This window comes from Tamandua tetradactyla, chromosome 7 (assembly GCF_023851605.1).
Source record: "Tamandua tetradactyla isolate mTamTet1 chromosome 7, mTamTet1.pri, whole genome shotgun sequence".
Taxonomy (NCBI): domain Eukaryota; kingdom Metazoa; phylum Chordata; class Mammalia; order Pilosa; family Myrmecophagidae; genus Tamandua; species Tamandua tetradactyla.
Genome location: NC_135333.1, coordinates 173,707,155 through 173,730,453, shown reverse-complemented (window position 1 = coordinate 173,730,453; position 23,299 = coordinate 173,707,155). Strand labels below are relative to the sequence as shown.

General features: G+C 48.3%; 1 protein-coding gene across 3 annotated transcripts in view; it reads right to left on the bottom strand.

Annotated features, from left to right (window-relative positions):
* The window catches only part of STAB2 (stabilin 2), a 168,062-nt gene extending 146,987 nt beyond the window's left edge, over positions 1–21,075 (bottom strand). For all 3 annotated transcript variants that reach the window (XM_077111830.1, XM_077111831.1, XM_077111832.1), the window contains exons 1-5: positions 20,818–21,075; positions 17,157–17,290; positions 15,042–15,157; positions 1,476–1,561; positions 593–662 (exon numbers count right to left, since the gene is read on the bottom strand). In XM_077111830.1, coding sequence (XP_076967945.1) covers positions 593–662; positions 1,476–1,561; positions 15,042–15,157; positions 17,157–17,290; positions 20,818–20,895 — 484 coding nt within the window. In that variant the 5' untranslated portion in view covers positions 20,896–21,075. The remainder of the gene's footprint in view (positions 1–592; positions 663–1,475; positions 1,562–15,041; positions 15,158–17,156; positions 17,291–20,817) is intronic.
* Between the last annotated feature and the right edge of the window lie 2,224 nt (positions 21,076–23,299).

The following is a 23,299-nucleotide window of genomic DNA, read 5'->3' as shown; positions in this document are numbered from 1 at the left end:
CAGCTGGAGTTGGCTTCAGACTCAGGCCAGTCTGATTTCCAAGCCTGTTCCCTTGACTATTGTGTCCTAGAGCTGTGCATTGTCTGATATGGTAGCCACTAGATGTACATGGATATTTAAGTTTAAATTAAGTAACATTAAATACAATTTCAGATTCGGTTCCTCAATTGCACTAACTGCATTTCCAGTGTTTGGTAGTGACTCATGGCTAATGGCTACTGTGCTGGGCAGTGTGAAAGTGGGATTTTCCATCCTCACAGAAAGTTGTATGGGCACCTAGAGCTTGGAGGGCTTTGTCTCAGGTCTCAGGTTAAGTTTCCAGTTTGCTTAAAAATTTAGATTTTTAAACCACCTCCTTTCTCCCTTTTACATGGTCAAAACCAAAGACTGTCTAAACACAAAAGGCGTTCTCTTATCAAGTATTGCATTTCATCAGATTAGTTGTCCACTTTTGTTTTTTTGCCTGTGTAGACATGGTTATTTACAACCATTCAATGTTCTCCTCCAAGGCTGTGTCTGGGGTCTTTAGTTGTATAAACCATATTTGCTTTCTAACCCTCAAATATATGGATTACACAAAAATCAGACATACCTCCCGAGCAGCTTGGCCCAAATAAGTTGTCATCAGCACAGGCTTCGCAGGCCACTCCACCAAATCCTTCCTGCAAAACATCCCATGCAGGTGAGGTTAGATGGGAGGGCGTGTGCACCCACAAGCTCACGGGCAGCCCTCGTTGCTTACATATGCCTGCCCTCTGGGTCTTTCCTGAGGCTCCTGATTTCTGATTCTCCCTTTATTCCCTGTTTTGGGGTTCTACTGTGCACACTGATTCCTGTGCCATTTTTCACTGAGGGTCTAGAGCTCTGCTGAGGAAAGATGCTCTGGCGGTCCAAAGGTAGACGGCTGTATCCAAAGCGTCCCCCAGGGTGAAACAGAAACTTCAGTTTTGCAATACTGATGTTCAGCTGAGCTCAATCCATTTTGGAAGGATTTCTTTGATCTAAATCATCTAAGTCCTGAAACTTGGAAAATATTGCCTTTGTAGGATAACAAAGAAATTCTTCAAATGGCCGAGCCGGTGGTCACGGAAGCTGCTGCGGTCAGCACCGAAGGGGAGTCTGCCGGCAGAGGTTTGTCGGTAGCAACAAAACAATATCTGCAGCCCTGCACAGTCTCACAAGGTATTTTCACATGTGTGATCCCCTTTCACATTTTCAGCAAGCACTGATGCATTGGTACTATTAGCAAACCTGCTCAGATGGACATGCTCACGGCTGCGCAGCTAACTGTCCAAAGGCCCTCAGCTCTGAATTGGCCAATTTGTTGTGGATGGCAGACTCTTTTCACTAGTACAGTTCTGTCTTAGAACGTCACTGTGTGCGCATGCTCGTGTGTGCATGTGTGTGTGTTTAAGGAGATAACAGTAAGAAGGGAGGAAGCAGAGAGAGGGAGGAGATGTTGTTTCTGAACTTACTTGGCAGATGCAGCGCCCGCTTCCTTCCATGCCTTCGGCACAGCTGCCCCGGCCACTGCAGGGCGCCGCAGCTCCTCCCGGGCACTCTAGGGAACCAAATGGCCAAGAGGCATCATTCGCAACTGCACACAGGCACGCAGACACTCAGCAAGGATGCATCGCGCACCCTCCATGTGCAAATGAGCGTGCTCACTGCCAGGCGTACTGAAGAAGGGGAGACCCTGTGGATCTCATCTAGGGTTTTATAGGAGGGCTGGCCTGCGAGTCTGACACGACTCACAGAGTTGTCAGGGGCTGTAATAGAAGGACCCAGACCATCTCCTGGTCTTGAGCATCTGTTAGGCGGGTTACAATTCATCCCAAACCTTGGGGGCCATGATTGGTGTTGGTTAGCAGAGGAGGAAACCTGAAGTTTAGACAACCATGTAACTTGCCCCAGGTCTCAGCAGTTTATAAGTGGCAAAGCTGGGAGTTTAGCTCAGTCCTTAGATGGCTCCAGAGCCAGGTCTCTTAACTGGTGTGCTGGACAGGGTAATGAGGGGGCCCAGAGAAGGGAGCTGTGATGCCTTGGTGAGGTATCCCTGAGGAGGAGTCATTTAAGCTGGGTTTTGAAGGCTCTATAGGAGTTGACCATGCCTAAAAGAGAAGAGGGACAGCAAATAGAAAGTCCCAGAGCTGTGAATAAACCATGGACTGCTTGGAATGATTAAAAAATGTGGTGGGCCTGAAAGCAGGAGTGGGGTTGAGGAGGTGGCCAATTGGTAAGGTGCTCTTTACAGCATGTTAAAGAATTTAGCTCTCACTTGGAAGCTGATCCAAATCAGCACAGATTTCACACACTTCAGGGCTATATTAGACCTGAATTGAGCTTTCAGAGACATTATTAGAAGATTTCACAGTCATTTACTCAACATTCATGGCATACCTATTATTTGCCAAGCATTAATGTTATGTGCTGGGACAGAGAGACACTTAGCTAGAAAGCCAGATATTACAGTGCCAAAAATCAAAGAGAGGTGATAGAAGTTTAAGGTACTACTGCCATGAAAATGAAAAAAAAAAAGAACACCTTTTTTTCTTTTTTTTTTTTTTTAACTCTGTTTACACTCTCAGTTCTGAGTTGGTATGGACTTGATGCCAAAACCTGGTGCCTTCTGAGTGTTTAGATAAGGATGGGAGCCTGCAAGCAGCAAGCAGAGATTATGCCATGGCCATGAACTGTGTCTGTGTGAAGGAGGCAGGACCAAAGGCCAGCTGAGATTTAGTTTAGCAAGGCAAGCGCCTTCCACAAAGCAGCTAATGATCCGGTTAGAGATGATAATAAAGGATGACAGCATTTACACTGACAACAATCCCCTGAAGTCAAGTCCTATAATTAGCCCCGATTTCTAGATGAGAAAATTGAGGCACAGAGAGGCTAAGTGGCTTCCTGAAAATCATTCAGCTGGCAAGCGGCCATGGGGTCCCAGCTACCCCTGCTCTGTGGACGTGCCCACCGTCCTGTCCCCCTTTCCCTCCCACCCCCATCCTAAGAGACCCTTGTTCAAGCTCCTGCAGCTCTTGCTGGGTCTGCCTTACAGCCTTCCCTGTGCCACATGACATCAACATGCACAGAAAATGAAAAAGCAGTTTTGGACAGAGGAACTCCGAAGCACAGAGAGAGACAGTTCTCTGAAAGACACCTTGTCAGCTGAGCGAGCTACCAGGCTAGTCCCACAGAAGTTCCTTAGAGGAACATCCATAACTTGCAGCTCCCAAAGGAGGCGAGAGTCCACTGTCCACCTGTGGACTGTTCTCTCGGCTCCTTCCGACTCTGTCCTGCCGGCAGAACGCATTCGCAGCCCCTGGGCTCTACATGATGTGCGTTGGGTCTGTGGTTTTCCCCTTCACACAGCGTCAGAGGCAGGCTTCGCCCCAGGCCGCTGCTCCCTGGTCTTCCCTGACCAGCCTGCACCATACATGTCTCCAGCAGCTGCTCCACACAGGACCATGGCACAAAGGAAGGAAATGTTTACAAGGTCAGCAAAGGAGAGCACACCTGGATGTGTAGCTAATATTTATAAATCACCCAGAAAAAACAAGACTTTGGTTGTGTCTGCTCTCAGCACCTGGGGCAGGGGCAATGCGAGACGCGACGGGGTCACGGGAAGAGCTGGGACTGTGGAACCAGAGTGTTCTGGGGTGGAATGGCAGCTTGGCTCCCTGGGAAAGTCAGTCCAAGGCTCCAAGTTCTGGCTCGAGTGCGCGGTGGGAAAATGCTGTCTTCCTGGAAAGTTGTTGAAGGGACTAGAAATATTAGGTGCTCAATAAATGGTCGTCACTATTGTTCAGAGTTATTCTCCTTCCCGCCTAGTATTTTGTTCTTTCGGAACAGCACAACAATTGATACAGTGCCAAAATAGCTGTTATAAATACTCAGCCAGCAAATTCGGGGCCTCCCTTTGAACCAGACACCATGTGAAGTCCTGGTATGCAAAGAGGACACAGACCTGGTCCCCATTTCCACGGTGCCACCAGTCCAGCAGGGAGGGCATCAGGATTAACACAGCCAGGTAAGTACAGGCTTACAGACGGGGATAAGGGTGATCAGAGACAGAGACCTAGAGCTCTCAGCACCCTGCCTAGGTGGCATTTACCAAAAATAACAAAATTCTAAACAGCCCAGATGGCTTATATCTGGTCTCAACAGATGGCAGCGGCCTTCAGGAAGGGCCTCGTTAAAAATTATGGGCCTTTGTCTTACAGCAGCAGTTGGAGGCGATGAAGAGGAAGGAAGAGGAAGGAAGAGGGCCTAATGCAGCAGGGACTGGTTAAGCGCTTTGAAGCTCATCTGGAAACCAGCGGAACCATTTGGGTTCACAGTGCTGAGCGAGGCGTGCCAAGGGCTGCTCCCTGGAGCACCGGCGAGCGGATAGTTCTTCTGTTTCCTTTCTCATCAGGCCCTCCTTGGGCGGGACTAGGAAGGCAGAAGGGATGGCTCCCCCACCGTTTCTCTTGGCCCCTGCTCCTCCCTGGGGTGCAGGGTGCTCTCTGTGTGACCCCCTGTGTGCCTTCTGGGCTGGCTCAGAGCCCCCCGTAATGGTGGATGACCGGTGCCGCCGGCACACATGCCCACCCCAGGTGATGAACCCTCCTAAGCATGCGGCCTCCGGCTACAGCTGAGCCTCAATCACATGCCCCTGCCTGGTCCCTCCACCATGCAGCAGCCCCTTCCCCATTCCCCTTCCTTCTGTCCAGCCCCGCTGACAGTTCCCTCCTCCCCAGATAGACTTTCCCTGCACACCTTGCCCATGGTCTCCCCATCCTGAGAGACCCAGTCCCCGAGCCCTCCTCTCAGGCTGGTTTGACTTCCTTATCTGCTGCTTGTCGTACCCGGCCCATGCCTGGCTAAAACACACGTAGAGGAAAATGGGGCAGACTCATCGACTGGAGAGACACCCATGTCTCAGGCTGTTCACTTGTCCCAGAGAACCCGGGACCCTCCCCCAGCCCAGCCCCGAGAGCTGGCCGCCTGCCTGACCCCGGGCCTGCATTTTCGTTCAGGGACAGGTGGCCTCTCAGATGGTGGACTGGACCTGGGCAGGGAGTGGCTAAGCGTGCAGATTCCTGGGCTTCCCCCCTGGGGGGCAGAGGGAAGCAGAAGGGGAGCCCGGCTGCCCTGACTCCACCAGGCTGCCCTGGGCACAGCGGAGCCCTCGGCCAGTCTCATGGGTGGGACGCTTCTGATGGGGGCTTTGGCGCAGTAGCCCCACCTGGCTCACCAGGCTTTTCGCAGAGCCACCCTGCGGCCTAAGACTTTTGCACCCAACCTCCCTGGAGCCCCGAGATTCACAAGAGCCTGGGCCTGGTCGCCTGAGGTTCCCGGAGCCCATGTGCCCAGGTGCTTCCTCCTTTCATCCCTGATGTCTCAGGCCTGCCTTAGAATGCGGTTTCCGGAGGACCCAGTGTGGCCTTTGTGTGGCCCTCTCTCCAAGTCCCTGCTGGACAGGAGGTGGAACCGAGGCTGCATCGGCGCCCTGCTCTCAGCGGACCAGGCCCACACTGGGTGCTCCCGGGAGCAGCAGGCAGCGCCACCTCAGGCCACACGTGCCTCCTTGGGGGGCATTCGGCAGCTGCGGCGCTGGGCAGGGCTGGGGCCTGGGATACTGAGACCGGGGGCTGTGTCTGAAGTCTTCACGGCGATTCTTCTGCAGGCTGGTGTTTGAGAACCACTGGGTGACCGGGAGTTCCTGGGGATTGGGCCCGACAGAGAAGAAATGGCAGCTCCAGGAGGCTGGGAAGCACCGCCTGAGTGCTGACAGACTCTCGCATGGGGTTCTACGGGGGCCAGGCATGAGGAAGGGCTGCGCTGGGAGACGGAAGTGGCTGCCCAGGCGGGGACAACCCACACCTGCCCTGGGGACGCGGCCACACGGCGCAGCTGGGGAGTGTCTGGAGTGCATGGGCACGGGAGGCACCGGGCGCGGGGAGTGACTTATCAGCAGCCAGCCAGGTGCTTCTGGTAAACACTGTGCCTCGGGTGGTGTGAGGCCAGTGGGCGCCGCCCCTCCTAACTTTACCACCCGCTACCAGGCACGTTGCAATGAAAGAAGATGCTGCAAACCTGTCAGGCAACAGACACAAAAGCAAGCCCACTGCTTCGTCTTGTAATCGCCAGGCCCTCAGACCGCTAAGGAACTGATATTCCAAGAAGGAGCCCTTGAAGTGGGGAGGACAGGGTGGGGGGCTCTGGCTTCCAGTTGCACTGAGTGCCCTGGACCCTGAGGCGTGTGGGGCTGGGGGGGTGGTTCTCTATAAACAAATGCCCACCCAAACACCGCTCCTCTTTCCAGTGAAATATTATTTCTAAATGAAGGACTCAGGCTGTAGCTCCCTGAGGCCAGGAGCTGTCCTGTTTCTTTGGTGCCCCCCTCCCCATATTAACTGAAAAGCTAGAACTCTTTTAAAAAGTGAACTCCGCAAGGGCAGGACCCTTCTATACTTTGTTCAAAGAGGTACCAAATGCCGAGATCAGTGCCTACACCTAGTAAGGAGCTTACTACAGATTTGTTAGATGAAGAATAAATGAATCAAGAAAAACAGAAGTGACTGACCAACGGACTCTAACAGTGACAATTCGGCTCTCAGAGGCAGGCCTCCGGGAAAGCCACGTCGGGGAGGGAGGAGTTTCTGTTTCTCAGTCACCGTCAGATACGGCCCCACTCAGGCCGGCGCAGACCAGAGGAGGCTTTTCCCGCCCGGTAACATAAATGCAGCATAAATGTCTATTGGCAAAGAACTTCCTTTTCTGGCCACGGTGAAGAGAGAGGGACCACATATACTCTCTTAAACAATTAATACAAGAGAAACATGCACGAAACGATGATCTTCAGGTATTGGAAAACAGGCAGCACAGGACAGTGATCCAGGAGAGAGGAGAAAAAGGCGAGCCCTAAAGTGCCCCATGTCGGGCAGGGTTCAGGGCCCAAGGAGTCCTGTGGTCTCCCTGAGCTGGGGGGACGGGTTGGGGACCTGGGGGCCAGGTGACCAGCATCCCCGGGACACACTCAGGCTAGTGTGGGAGCTACTTATGAATCTGAATTTGAAATTAAAATCCTTCCCACAAAGAGAACTCCATGCCAGAAGGCTTCACTGCTGAACTCTAACAAGCATTTAAGGAAGAACTAATGCCGACTCCAGAAAAACTCCTCCAGAAAGTAGGAGAACATTTCCTAGCCCATTCTGTGAGGTGGACATTGTTCTGATTCCAAAACCAGGCAACTGCATTACGACAAAAGGCCAACATCCCTAATGACCACGGACACAAAAGCTCTAAACAAAATTTTAGCTAGCTGAGTCTCAGAATACACAAAATGGGTAACATAGCATGGCTCGTGCAAGAAGGCTTGAAAAACGACGTTAAATGCATACAGATTAAAATGAAGAAAACAAATTGTCTCTATTTCAGACATGATTGTATACATAGAAAATTCCAAATAATCTCCAAACTTATTATAAATAATACATACAATAACTAATACTTGGGAACTGAAGTTAAAAAAAAGTCATTAAAAATAGCACCAAATCCTGTGAAAACAGGTACGCACTCAACAAAATCTGTGCAAAAATCTGTCACCCGAAACACACAAAAACATGAATCAATAAAATAAAAGAACTCTTAAATACATGGGGAGATATACTGTGATTATGGGTTAGAAGATTCAATACTTTAAGATGCCAGTCAGTACTTCCCCCTAAACTGAGCCAAAGATTAGATACAACCTCAATTAAAATCTTAGCAGGATTTTTTTGGTAAAAATCAACAAGTTTTATATACAAAGACAAAGGCACTAGAATAATCAAAATAATTTGAAAAAGAGCAAAGTTGGAAGCTTACACTGCTTGATCTCAGGACCTATTGCAAGGCTACAGTAAACATGACAGCACGGCACTGGCAAAAAATAGACAAAGAGGAGCAGAGCCGAGCGCAGCAGTGGCCTCCACATTGCTGGCCGATTGATTTTCTACCACTGTTTGAGGACAGCCCAAGAGGGAGTGGACAGTCTTTTCAGGAAAGTTTGCAGGAATAACTGAATAACCACATGTAACATAAGGAACCTTTATCTATACCTCACATCATATGCGAACATTAACTTTTAATAAGTGATAGGCCTAAGTGTAAAGCCTAAACCTTTAAACTTCTAGAAGAAAATACAGAAGAAAATCTTGGCTCCTAGGTTGGGCAAAGATTTCTTAGATATATACAAAAGGCCCTTTCAATAAAAAAAAAAAATGAGTATATTTGGCCTTCTCAAAACTAAGAATATTCACTTATCAAAAGACACTGTTAAGAGAATGGAATGACAAGCCAGGAACTGTGAGGCAATATTTGCAAATCGCATGTCTAAATAAAGGACTTTCATCTCAAATATTTAAGGAACTATCAAAACTCAGTAAGAAAACAAACAACTCCAAATATACAAATGGTAAAAAAGCACATGAAAAAATTCAAATTAAAACTGACTGCAATAGCACACCACTCTGCACTTGTTAGAACAGCTGAAAAAGGAATCTGACTGTCCGTGTCCTAATGAGGCTGACGGCTCATTGGAAGGCTCTTCACTGTTGGTGCAAATGAAAGATGATGCAGACATTTCGAGGACTTTGACCCTTTCCTATAAAGTTAGACACATGATCTGGGCCTTCCCTCCTGGGTATTTACCCAAGTGAAATGACAGGTTATGTTCACAGCAAAACCTGGCACACAATCACAGTGGCTTTAATTCTAATTGCCCCAACTGGAAACAACTGGTTTCGTTCCGTTCAGCTGGTGGCCGGACAGATGGCCTGAAATGCCACCGCATAACGAAGCCATAGGAAGCATTGCAAAGGAACGAGCTACCGATACTGCAACCCCACGATCAATCTCCAGGGCGTTACCCTAAGTGAAAGAAGCTGAACCAGCAAAGATTCATGCCTCTGGTTCCAGTTACATGACAGTCTCATAAATGCAAAGTTATAGGCCCTGAAAGCAGATCAGAAATTGCTGAGGGTTGGAATTTGGGGGAGGGCTTGATGACAGAGGGGATTTTGGGGGGAATGAAGTAACTTTTCTATACACTAAACATGATAAATGTCACATAAATTATACTTTAAAATAAAAAAAAACTCATTAGCAGATCATATGCCTCACTAATAGGTGTGGAAAAGGTTATCAGTGCTCCTATAAATAATTGAACTTTGCTTCCTTTTGGACTTCAGAGGTGTCTTTTTCTACAGTCTATACTCGCTGCCAAGGATAATCAATTTGGACATTAAAATCGGAAAGGCTGCCTGTGAACACACCATAAGTCAGGTGGTTTCCCACCTTCAAATTCTAAGCCTTTCAATCGAATGCTTTAGCATAGTCGTGAGAAAATCAGCGTTCAGGGAGCTTGTCTTCACATCCAGATAATCCCTTTAGCACCTTCTATGGGCCAGGTGTCGCTATTCCAAAGCTTTCTTGACATGATTTCGTTGACTTTTGTACTGTCCTTGCTATTATTGTTATTCTTATTACCTATTTAGACTACTTAGGTCAGGATGCCAAGCGCATGCCATGCTTTATTTCAGCATATTTAATCTTCACAACAGCCCTATGAGGAGGTTACCATCACCATTTCATAGAAGAGAAAACTGAGGCTTAGAGAGACCCAGAGACAGCAAACAGCTAACAACAATGGATAATATTACAAGCATGTCCTAAAGATCATACGCCTATGCACTGTTTATCTGAAATTCAGAGTTAGCTGGACAGCCTGGGTCGGTATTGGCTCTGCTGGGTACCTACAGGGAGGGTCAGACACTGCAATGTCTGGGATGGAGAATGTGGTGAAGTGGGACCTGAAGTGAGGCCATCCGGCGTTGGGGTTTGTGCCCTTGGAGTTAACACCATGCTGCCCTCAGCTGTATGCCGGACCTGGAGGGAGCTCAGGTGCAGGCAGGTGTAGGGTGGTACAGGCAGGTGCAGGCAGATACAGACAGGTACATGCAGGTACAGGCAGGTAAAGGTAGGTACAGACAGGTGCAGGCAGATACAGGCAGGTACAGGCAGGTGCCCACACCCAGCTCATGGCGGAAGCAAGGCCAAGGGTGCTTACTGGGGCAGACACCTCCCTCCCCAACAGTTGTCTGGGCTTCATTTGCCTGACAAAGCAAGGTGTTTGGGAAGCAGGAGAGTGCCACGGGCCAGCTGCCAGCGCTGGGGAGCAGCAGCAAGATGCTCACGTTTCAGAACAATGTTCTGAGCTTCCAAGCCAGGTATTTTTGGGCCAGTGGCAGATCTCCTCCAAGTCCCAACATCCCCACCTGGGCTCTCGGTCCTGAGTGCGGTTGATTTTCTCATCCGCATCCTTGTCCCTCCCCCTCAACTACCTGTGCACCCCCCAGCAGGGACAGGCAGGTCTGCACATGTGATTTTGTGCAGCATCTGGTAAGTGCTCAATAATCGCAGGCCTTTTATAAGTTGGCTAACCCTCAGGTAGCAGGAGTGGGGTGGGGGGCATCTCAAGTCCTAATTGTATGGTCTAAATAGAATGTTTTTAGTTTCATAATTTATGAAAACTACTTGTCTGATTTTTAAATAAAAATAGTAAGGGGAGTATACATTTCTTTCCTGCTTCTCAAGTCCTTTTCCATCACCTCAGGACCCCATTAAGGAAAATGATGGCAGAACTGACATTTTCAGCAAGACTCTTGCAAGAGATCTTGCAGAATTTGCCGTAAGGGCACGTTTCTGATGCATTGTGAGGCTTGAGTAGCTGATAAAGCCTTTACAAGTCCTTGTCACCTCTTATCACTATTTCCCTTTGGTTACAGCTGCTCTGGTGTCCTCTTGCATTGTGCTTTTCTGCATGCAGAAGGTTTAGCTTCTGCAAACACGTGCACTATTTCACTTCCAAAGGAAGATAATAAACATCCTGCCCAGCGAGAGGCCAGGGACATCTGGTAACTTTATCTCTCAAGGAACTAGAGTTGCCTCTTCTATGTTATCAACTCTGTGTAAAAGCTTGGCTCACAGGGCTAGGCAGAGACTGTGTCCACTTTTAGCCCTGGTTAGAATTGTCTGCCTGGGAAACTGATGTGAAATATATTCTTAATGTGGACTCAGCATTATCTGTGGCTCAGAGCAAACAGGTCGAAAGACCCACAGCAGAAGAGTGGTTTCAAATCCCAAAGGCTCTTTAAGTGCAAGCCGTGGGGAGTGGAGTGGCAGGAGTATGCAGCAGGAAAGAAAAGGAGGTCTGGAAACACAAATAACAAGATGCAAAAAATAAATGTTGGTAACATTGACCCCCTAAAAGAAAAATCAAGACCACTTCCCCATGAAATGATCAGACGGGTCTGTGTAATTCCTTCACACGCATTCATTTTCCGTGACTTTGAGGTGGGGCATCCAGCTACTGACACTGATGGGGTGGTGACATTAAAAAGTCTCCTTCAGGGCAGGCCACGGTGGCTCAGCAGGCAGGAATGCTTGCCTGCCATGCCAGAGGACCCGGGTTCGATTCCTGGTGGCTGCCCATGTTTAAAAAAAAAAAAAAAGTCTCCATCTCAAAGAGAACACAGTCCAAATGTGCTCTAATTCTCAAGGTTAAAACTATGTTTCTATGCGAATGAGAAAAGACTTCCACATGCAGATTTGATAAAGCGGCACAAATTTAAATGAGAGAGAAGCATGTGAAATCCTGGTAGAAATAACTTCCTCCTGTCAGGAGGTTTGTCTTTTTCTCCCCCCAAATGAGAATTCATGCTTTATTCTTAATTTTACATTACAATTTTATATCTTAAACCTTAATTAAGAATATGGGTAATCTTACTTATTAGACTTTTTTTTCTGTACTTTCCAAGTTTTCAGTATTGTTCATGCACCTATTCATTAATTTGAATAAGATACTATTAAAATAATTTTGCAGAGTAAACCAAGGTGCTGGGTACGAGCGGATTTGTCGGTGCCACTGAAAAGGAAGAGGATGGCGTGCTGGCCTTGGGAGCAAGGTCGTTCTGGAGCCTGGGCATGTGCTTCCTCAGACAGCAGCTCCAAAGCGGTGTGTCCTGGCGGAAATGTAAAGTAACAGTCCACTTCCCCCTGACCCCCAGCGTGTGAGCGGTGGACAGCGCCCAGCGGAGGGCTTATCTTTTTGCTGAGCTAAAGGAAGGAGGCCTTTCACATACTTCGTGTGTTTGCATGAAGATAAAGGCAGTGCCCTGGGGGCCTCGTGTTTCTCCTGGTTTTGCTTCTCTGGCCTTGAGACCCACCAGAAGGAAAAGCCTCACGTTCATCAGGTTTTGATCACTGATGGCCTGCACCCTGTGACGGCGTGAAACCGCTGAAGACCTCCAGTCTGCCCGTTCTCGTCTTACAAGCAGCCCACTGCTCACTAAGGGCCCAGGGAAGGGGCCTGGTTCTATTCGTCTTTCGTTATCAGAACTCCACCCTCACTGTTGCCATTCGTTCACTTATTCATGACACTTTCATACATTGCCTTCTTTATGTCAGACGCTTTGCCAGGTACTTCACCCTTATCAATTTCTTAAAAGCTCCACAGCAGTGCTAAAGTAGGATTTTTTAAGCCTTATCTGTCAGGGGAAGAGATGGAGGCCTAAGCAGGAAGGAAACTGTACCGGCCAGAGCGTGAAGGAGCTGGGTTAACAGGACTTGGTAGCAGTGCCCACCGAGGGTTCCGCCCTGGCGGTTAGGCTGCAGAACTAATTTAGATACTGCACTTTGGACAAAGCTTTTGTCATCCAGGGTGTGTCTTATTCACTTAGCATCAGGGTGTTTTTTGCAGATTAGAAGAAACAAGTCTAAAGGTGCTTTCTATTATATCAAGATGTGTATGAGAACTGGATGCTAAAACTGACCACACTGGTGCTAACTCAGTCCTGGAGTGAACATCGCGCCCGTCAGGTCTGGGAGCCCAGGGCAGTCCCTTTAAAAGACACTGCATCTGTGCAGAGGATGCTGCTGCGCTAAGCAGGAGTGCCGTGGGGGGAGTGGGCCTGAGCCCAAGCATTCACAGGGAGAAGGGCAGATGCCCTAAACCCCAAGCCTCAGCCTTTCCTGGCCAGAAGCACAGCCTGGACGCTGAGTATCAGCTGGGGGACCTACAACCAAAGCAGACACTGCGAGCAGCTCTGCTCTGGGCAGTGGGATGGGAGAGAAAGAGAAAAGGCTTTGGTGCCGGGCAGCCTTGAACTTGAATTTGCTTCATCACTTACAGCCCAAGGCAACCTGGCAAAAGATAATTGTTTTGAGTCTCCAATTCTTTCTAGGTTAAATGGGGATAAAAATGTCTGGCTCAAACATTCATCTAAGGGTTAAATTGGAGAACACGTGCCCAGGAGCTCTCAGACTGCGTCCTGTCAGGGAGTGGGTGCTGTGGTTCTGCTCATCACTGGCTTGCAACAGGAGTCACGTCACCCCACACGACAGGCTCAGTGCTCCAGCAGCTATGCAGAAGGGACCCAGGGCACAGGCCCAAACAGGCAGTGTTTCCCGTGCGAAAGAACGCAAGGTAATACTTTTTTCTTTTTTTATGCATTTCTAAACTTTACAGGCTGGGTACAATTTGCTTATATTGCCTTAATCAGGAACAAACAAAGTAAAAGAGCACTAATTTCTCCCCTTAAGTGAATCCTTACGGGGATATTTTCGTTACATCTCAAAAGATGGGGACAAATGGAAAACCCAGGAATTAGATGCCTGATTTTGCCTACCAGAAAAGAAGGTGTGTGTGTGTGTGGGGGGGGCTCACACAATCAGCGTGTCCTAGCAGGGATGCGGTCACCAGCTGAGTGTCAGCATCTGTAATGGGGACAGAAGTCCCACGTCGGGTGACCAATGCCAGGCATGGCCACAGATGTCCAACTTCACGGCACTGCTGACTCAGACTGCGTGGCAGCTTCTGTTACAGCAGCTCCTGGCCAGACGTGTGTGTGTGTGTGTGTGTGTGTGTGTGTGTGTGTGTGTGTGTGTGTGTGCACGCACACACATGCTTGGATGTAAGTGAGCTCTACGGTTTCTTTACACTGAGGGATCTTAAGTTCAACATCACACAGTTGGACATTTCACTGTGATACTTGAGTTTTGGATGATTAAGTGGTTATTTAGGTTGTGAAACAATAACCACAGTATCTGAGATATCGTAATAAAATTTTTTTCCTTTTTTTCAAATTTTAAATGTTTCTTCAAACTTAGAGATAATTTATTTTTTACTTTAAGTTTTTTTTAACTTTTTAATTTTATGATAATACATATATACAAAGCAAAGAAGGAAAAAAGCAATAGATTTCAAAGCACTCTTCAACAAGTAGTTACAGGACAGATCCCAGAGTTTGTCATGGGCTACCATACCATCCTCTCAAATTTTTCCTTCTAGCTGCTCCAGAATATAGGAGGCTAGAGGGCTTGAATTTTTTTAATATTTAATATCACCACATTTGAGTTTTTTCATTTTTTGTGTGAAAAATAACATATATACAAAAAAAGCAATAAATTTTAACGCACAGCACCACAATTAGTTGTAGAACATATTTCAGAGTTTGACATGGGTCACAATTCCACAATTTTAGGTTTTTGCTTCTAGCTGCTCTAAGATACTGGAGACTAAAAGAGATATCAATTTAACAATTCAGCATTCATATTCATTTGTTAAATCCTATCTTCTCTGTGTAACTCCACCATCACCTTTGATAATAAAATTTCCCTTTTATAGAAAATCATATTTGGGGTCATAACAGCCCGACATTGTTACTTCCTTTCTTCGGCCTGCTATCTTTTTTACAAAAATGGATAGCTTTTCATTTTTTTTGCTTCTTGTTTTGACTTGTAAAATAATTTTCTTAAACAATAATCCCTGGAGGAAAGCAGATTTCTTTATGAAAGCTGACAGGACAATACGTTTCCTACACATAGAATGAAGTGGAATTTTCTGGAAATAAGATGCCTAAATTCTTCTTTTATCAGGCTTCCTTCAGCTCAGTGTTCTGTGTCACGGGATGTCAGGAAGCCAGTACCCAAGCCCAAGGAACGTGCTGTCCACTTACCCATGCAGTCTGGGCCCCAGTGGCCTGGGCAGCACTGAGGCTGGAGGTAGTCCTTCCTGCAGATGTGGCGGCATCCAGGAAGAGACAGCGAGTACGTTCTAACCTCAAAGGTGTACCTGGGAGGGTGAAGACGGGCAGGTGAACCAGGCTTAGAGCACAGCAGCTCACACTGGGTAGTGGGGCAGGAGTTACATTTTAATTTTATTCTTTACATTTAGCTGTATTTAAAAACATATATTAAACACATTTTGCTTTCTAAGTATGCTAAAACTTAATCATGAATTATTTTGAATTTTAAGAAATGGAAAAAAAATCAGGGCATGATGAAACTAGGGGGAAACAATGGAAACAATCTGTCTAAAGCAATGTCAGAAGTGTAATAGATGAAATAAATGCTGTTAGGTGCCAGGCACAAGCTACAGGCGAGCCTCACACTTGAGGCTGAGTCATGATGCACAGTATCTGTGCAATTAGAACAGCCTGAACTGCTCAGGATTACATTTATTGCAGGTCCTATGGATTTAGACATTTCTGTGGCCAAGGCAGTAGATTATATTCAGATACATCCCCTCCTGTACCCTCCTGGAAGATACAATGATGATTTCTTGGAACAGTTTCTTGCCTGGATGAGCTAGTTTTGGAGAAAAACAATTGTATGGAGGTCCGATGTCACTGCCTATTTACCCGGACCCCTTGGGGAAGTCATATTCCAGCGTTTGACTTCAGTGAATGTAGAGCTAATCCTCGTGGAAATAAGTTCATCCAGCGGGGCTGTTGATAAGAGTGCTGCGACAGTGAGTCCACACTTCCAACCCAGTCCTGGAACGCAGCTGGTTATCAGCAGAGCCATGTGATTTACAGAGATCCCAGCTGGGAATAAGGCTGACATTTCCCCGGAGGGGTTGAGGATCCTGTGGGCACAGCTCCTTACAGGGGCAGACGGAAAGCCCAAGGACAGGCAAATGCCCGCTCAGGAATCGGTCTCAGGGCTGCACCAGCATAAGTGAGAGACTAACCAAAGCTGTCAGTTCTAACCCCAGAGCATGAGTTCTATGATTTTATCCCATGTGTGTGTGTGTGTACGTGTGCGTGTGTGTGCATGTGTGTGTGTGCGCGCGTCTGTGTGTGTGTGTGCGTGGGGTGGTGGGGGCGGGTGGGATGTAACCAAGGGCCCACCTTAGGCCATAAAAAAAGTCACCAGTATTAAAAAGTTCCCAGTAAAGTAGCCATATAATTTTAACCTTGAACGCTAAGTCTTTCTGTGGACTGAGGATCTGGTCGCAGCTAGGTGTCCCCCGAGGGGCTGGCGCTGCATGCCTTTGACTCCAGGCCCCTGAGTGTTGGGACACTGACACTAAACATGATGACCTTGGCTTTAGAATACAGTGCAGTCACTTTAAATCAATGCAAATATGAAATAATGTTATAATAGTTGTTTAATGCAATGAAATAATGTTTTTAACAATGTTAAAGGCTCATTTTAAACAAAATTTAAAACTTACCAATCTTTTTTCTAAACAAATAAAAACCCAAACTTATCAAATACTGTCTTATTTCAAAATTAATGGACTGAGTAAATAAAAAATTGGGTTTGCACTATGGCAGTGTGGCTGCACCTGGCAGCTAGTGAGTGGAATGTTTGCCATTCCTTGCTGGGGTGAGCCTTGGATTTGTGAAAAGTTTGACTCATAAGAGGAGCATGCACACAAAATGCCACCCTGCTGTGGCCATTGAGTCCCCTTTGAGCTCCCTGTCATATCAGGGCCCATAGCGAGTTAGTGACATGCTATGGGCCCTGGGCTTCTATCACATTCAGGCTGGGAGCCCATCCAAATGCGACAAAACACAGACTTTCAAAGGAAGGAGGGTAAGAGGAAAGGGGAGTGTTGATGCACAGGGCAGTGCTGTCCAGTGTGTCAGGCGGGCAACTGCGCTCACCTGTGCTCCAGATTTGAGGCCACGTGAGTTGCCTGGGCTCAGGCTCAAGGTGGTCTTAGAGGAAGAGAGTCATGGAAATGCTTTTCAGTTTTTGAGACAGGACGTTTCAGTGTGGATTCCCAACCCTCTGAGCCCCAAGACTGGCGCACACTTATTCCCCTGAGGAATGAGGGATACCTGCAGTCTCGGACCCCCACGGAGCCGTTGGTGATCTTGGCATAACCATCGGGGCATTTCATCCCAAAGTTGAAAGAGCAGGATCGGCACTCGGTCCTAATTGTAAGGACAGAATTCTTATCACATCTTTTTCCCTGTGTGGACAAAAAAAATAACTTCAGTTTCCATTCCCTTGAGCTGGCGTGGCCAGTCTTCTCTACTGGCTTCATTTAACGTGAATAATAGGGGTGGCAGAGAAGTTGGTTGGCAGCCACCCCCGAATGCCACCCTCACCTGGGTAGTGCACAGGGTCAATGACTGCTGCCCGTGGCGGGGGGCGAAGGAGGGGCAGCGCCCCCAGCACATGCTCGTCACCCGGCCTACAGCCTGGAGTCCAGACAAGGTGAGGCCACTACACGCACCTGCCCACTGGTCAGCCTGAACACATTGTTAAGTTCTAACAGGAGTTTTCTAATAGGGAATTGTGAATGTCGGTTATTCAAGGCTAACAGCTCAGAGACCAGCAGGTCCCACAGATGCGGGAAAATCCAGTCTGGGCCAGCGTCATGCCGGATGCCACGGAGGGTGCAATTCCTGCTCTAAGGGTGTCTGCAGTCTTTACAGCCCAGTCCAGTTAGACTGTAGGTCCCGCGCAGGCAGGGAGCTTTGTTTTCTCCACTGTTGTATCCTAAGGAGGCTGCATGCACAATTAATATTTGCTAATTGAATGAATGAACTGTGGGAAACCAGGCACACTAGAAAGAGTTAATCAGCAACATAAGGTGGCAGCAAATTAATTGCTAAAATGAATGATTCAGACCAACTTTCAGTCCCTATTTTTGGCCCTGTCTTTGGGATTCCCGATTGCTGGGACTCCTCAGTACATTTCCTCTCTCTTTCTCAAGTTTGTAGTGCTAAGATCTCGTCGTATATAAACACCCATCAAGCTTAAGGTAAAGATAGACTGAACTTGATCATCACGTTTGGAATCAGGCCTGCATCTTGCTAGGTGTACATCTTAAATAAATTCCTTAATCTGTTTGCATCATCTGGAAAGGGAAAGGCTGGGAACCATTCTCCTGGCTGCTGAGAGCTGTAAATGACACTCACAGGCAAATCTCCCCACACCGTATCTGGACAGCTGTAGGCAGCACACCTAGTCCTCATGGCTCTCCCCACCCTCACGCTGACACTCCTGCCGGCCTTCCTGCTGGGAATGCTCCTTCCAGACCTTCTCGTCTTCAAGTCCGTTTAACTTTGCCTGCTCCGCAAAACCCACTCGCCTCTCCTCTTTTTCTTGACTTCGCCTCTCTCGGTGGTTGGCCCAGTGCAGTACATTTCTTTAGTCCTTCCTTGCCCTCCATTCATACACTCCTTGGGGGGAGGGCCATGAGCCACCCCCAGCTCGTCCTATGGGCCCAGCCCTGGTCAGGTGTGGTGGGAATGCCACAGCTACGTCTCAGGTCGAGGAACAGAGGTTGCTCCTTGCAGGAGAAGGGCCTGCATTTCAGAACCGCTCATGGCCATGCGCACTTCCAGAGGCACCATCTCCTTTGACCTCACCCGCGAGATAGCAGGGCACTGTCCTCAGCCTCTCTCTTGGTGGGAGGAAGCCAGGCGAGGGAGGGTGGGGGACTGCCCGGTGTCCTGTGTATGTGCATTAGGGCCTCCAGTGTCCTGGGGTCAGCTCTTGCTCGTCCACACATCCAAACAGCCCACAAAAAATAAAATTTCTGTTTTTACTGGCAGCTTTCGATTGGTGATCATTATGAACCAAAATAACACTGGAATGCTCTTTCTGGAATCATAATAAAAACACCCTTAAATAAACTTTTGTGATAACACCTCTGCATTTTTTTTTGTAAGCAGGCTTTCTTTACATCACTGTGCACTGAGATAAGTGTGTGCAGTGTCATTTCCTTGCCTTTTATTTCCTAGTAGGCCAGATTCAATATTCTCTTTTCAATAAATCCCTTGACCTTGAAACTGTCCTTTTCCGATGGAAAAGCTCGTAAATGGAATGACTGATTTTACCGCTCATACGTTATCTACAAACTTGTTTCCTCTGAAATGTAAACTCAGATTTAAAGAGCAGATAAGGTCTGATATCTCACTAGGCAGCCTTCATCGGTGATGGTGGCGACGTGAAGGTGTGCGCTGGGGACGTTTGCTTCCGTCTGTGAAGCCCTGCAGGGCAGATAATGAAGCTGAGAGGTCAAAGCTACTTGCTTAGGGTCAAACAGCTGGTAAGCTGGGGAGCATAGTGACTGGTCCTCAAAACTATTTGTGAAATGAACAAGTGAAAGTCACAATTCAAAGGGGAAATTTTAGGTTGTCTATACTTCACTAGAATAAAATTTTTAAAAAATCCATGAGATTGTATGATACAAATAGTGAACCTTAAGATAAACCATGGACTACAGTTAATAGTACAATTGTGAAATTGTAGCATTTTATATCATAAATTGCGACAAATATACCATGTTAATGCAAGGTAGGGTTTTTTTTTGTATTGTTCATTATTCTAATAAGACATCAAACAGCTTTTACGCACAGCAAGTTATATGAGTCCTTATACCACATACAGATTAAATATTTATAGTAATTTTAAAATGCATGGCAGTATTATACTTTTTTTTTCCATGGGCAGGCACTGGGAATCGAGCCTGGGTTTCCAGCATGGCAGGGGGATCTCTGCCTGCTGAGCCACCGTGGCCAGCCCTCTGCTATACTTTTTAATAAGCCCTATTGATTTTTACTACGAATTAAAAAATTTTAATATACTGAAATTATTTCTGTCTTACTCTATCTGTTGAAAGAGATTAAGTTTGACTACATAGTTTTTTCTTTTTTTGAGCCATCTAAACCTATGCTATCTAGTGATAGCTCTTAGGAGTTGCCTTTTCACATGTTTGGGATTTAGGGATGTGAACTAGAACATAACTAGCTTCTGGGAAGGACCCAGCTGGTTCCCTCCAATCTCAGGGCGGGAGCGCGGGGGCACGCCAGCTTCCGCAGCTCTCAGGGTGCAATGGGAGCAGAGCCTGGGGTAAAGCTGGTGTTCATAACGAGCCTGACGCGGAGGCAGGGACAAGTTGTTCAAGTTTTACTGTAACAGAGAAGAACTCTGTCCAGTGAAAGGTGCTCTGCCCCGGCCCCGGCCCGGCCTGGCAGCCCCTGGGTCTGACCCAGCCTCCCCGGTCCGGCCTGTGTGAGCCTCAGGGCCCGGGGCAGCCCCCCACAGCCCCCACGCCCCCCGGGACTGCCCTGTGAGCTTCTGCTGCGGCTCAGGGGAGGCAGAAGGATGGCCACCGGGCACTTCGCCAGTGCACTGACACCTGTGCGCCCCAGCTAGCTACCCCTCCTAGGGTCCCCCCGGGCACCCCTCTCAGCCACGGCCGGGTCCCAGGGGCAGAGGCACGGAGGTGAGCATTGGGGTTAGGATGCGGCTGCTAAGACAGGAACGGGGCGCAGACTGCGCGGGGCAGCGCGGCCTCTGAGACCCAGCGGCAGCGGGCGGCACCAGAAACGTGTGGCCGCCATGAGGGCCCCCTCAACCCGCTTTTAGCTGTATTTTGCAAAGTCCCTGTAGCACGCTTCACCCACAACCACACCACAAAGTCAAAGCTTTAGGACCCATCGGGAAAGCAAACAAAAAATACATTAAAAAGTCTTTTCTTACCTGGCCTGTGGCTTCAGTTGGTGAGCAGACATTTTGCACAACCAACCCAAGAATAAAAATCATTAAATTTTGCAGCATTACGGGGAACTCTTTGCTCCTGCTCTGTGCCAGGTACCTGTTAGAACTGTTTAACTATTGAAGACCTCCCAGGGAATTCCTTCTCATTTCCGCATCTGCCTTCTAATCCTTTCCCCTCCTTTTCCTGGACTGAACCAGCAGAAATGTGAGACCTGCCTCTAGGCAGGAAAAATGGCCCAATCCAGGGGTCTTGGTGACACCGGCCACTCCAGGCTGATGCACGTCCTCATGCAGTGACAGGATATCCTGAAGTCAGGGGCCAAGGCAAAGTCAAGCCCCGGAGTTTTTGTGCCCGTGAAGCTCCCAGGAATGGGCTCCTGCCCCCGCGGCTGCGCCCACCCTGTCCTGCCCTCTCCCAGCCGAACCCCAGCCCCCCGCCAGGCCTCTCCGGCCACAGGCAAGGGCCCCCCCTGGCCTTGGGTCCGCATGGATGGGAATGTCCACTAGACCCTGAGGGAGTGGGCAGAGGCCGCGTCCCTGGCTCCAAGGAGGGCAGTGTCCTCACCCCGTGCAGCCCACAAACCTTCACCCCAAAGGAGGGTCTCCTTGTGCTGCGGTGGCTCTCTCCTCTTCCAGGTCGCAGGAGTGGGTGGCCAGGCCAGTTGGGCCGATCTCATCCTTTGAGGCTGAGCTCTTAAGCCACCTCCTCTGGGAAGTCTTCCTTTCTTACCCCTCCACGCCACCTGGGAGCTTCTCCAGGCATTTTGCCCACGTGCCCTGAACGCTTAGTCACATCTATCACAACTCATCTGTCTGTCTGTCTGTCTCCCATGCTGAATGGTGAATTCCTGGAAGGCAGGGGCAAAGCCTTATGTCCTCTGGACCCCTCTCACCTGGAGCTGGGACTGCCATCTGTGAATAACAAGAGCAGCTAATAACCATAACCCACCCTTTTGAAAACTTCCTGCAGCCATTACCTATTCTAGACCTTGCTACCAATGGGCGTTGAATCCTCACAGCACCTGGCAAAGTCTTGGATTATTACCCCACGTTCCCGTTGAGGAAATGGAGGCAGGAAGATTAGAAACGTAACCAAAATCTGAGAGCTGGCAGGCTGTGGATGCAGTACCCAAACGACGTGACCCATGGCCCTTGACCACCTGCTGCTGTAACTATTTAACCATTAAATGAGCAGCAGGTGGCATCCCCACCCTGCTAACCTGGTGGAAAATGTCAGGCCAGGGCCAGGCAGGTGACCCTGGGCTTACCCACGCGGCAGGTGCACGGGCGCTAGCCCACTGCACGAGCTGGCTGGGAGGGTTACTGGTGCCGTTTTGGTGATAGAATCCTTCTTTGCCTGCAATCTCACTTTTCCTTTTCCTCTCTTGAAACAGCATTGCACCATCATTGACCAGTAATCGAAGACATTTTCTAACACAGACGTTTCAGAGGCTCACTCAGGTATCCGAGTGGGGAGATGCCAGGTGAGGGACCTGCAGACCCCTGGGTCCGTGCTTTCCCACTGGGTTGCCCGGCAGCAACGTCGGCCTACGCCAGAATAATTCAGTCAGGCTCGCTCAGAAGGGGGCACAGGCAGCGGGTTTTCCAAAGCTCACTGAGTGGTTCCCCTTGTACTGGATGGTTGGCTGAGGAGAAGCGAACTATTACCGTGTGAAGATCAGATCGTGAGGTTTATCTGTACTCAGAGCACATGTGACATTCTCTATAATTCAAAAGGAGATCATGAGGTTTACCTGGGAGAGCAGCTGGCTTCCTTGGTTGGGAAGCTGCAGGCTTCTTATCCTTTTCTCTCTAAAAGACGTGGCTATATATCTGCGTCTCAGAAGGGGTCAGATATTAGATGAAATAATAAAAGGTAGCATTTCCTGCCAAGGTTTAGCAAAAGACTTGTTCTGGGAGATGCTGCACCTGGTGGCAGGGGAGAAGTCTCTCATCAGGTAATTTCCTAAATCCCTTTCCTACAGAGTGACCCGGCTTATTAGCCCATTAAGGGCTCTGAGAAGTCTTGTGGTGAAACACAACAACACAGCACATACAACACAACACAACACACACAACACAACACACAACACAACACACGACACAACACAACACAACACAACAACACAACACACAACACACGACACAACACAACACAACAACACAACAAAAACAGCTTTGACTTTAAGGCAGCAGTTTCCTGGCTTTTTAGACCCAGGGTGCTTCCTCCTGTCGCTAGCACACACTAGCAGCCTCCAGGTCTGCTTTTCGGTTCTCTCTTTGTCAACTACTGCCTTGGACATCAGAAAGTAAAGTTCTCTTTCCAAATTGCCAGGAAGTGGAAGTAACTGGCTGGCAATTTAGAAATAGAACTCTACTTTCTGATTATTAGGCACATTTTAAAATTATTTACAACTCACATGGGATTGTTTAGAAACTGCCTAAATAATTTTTAAAATTAATT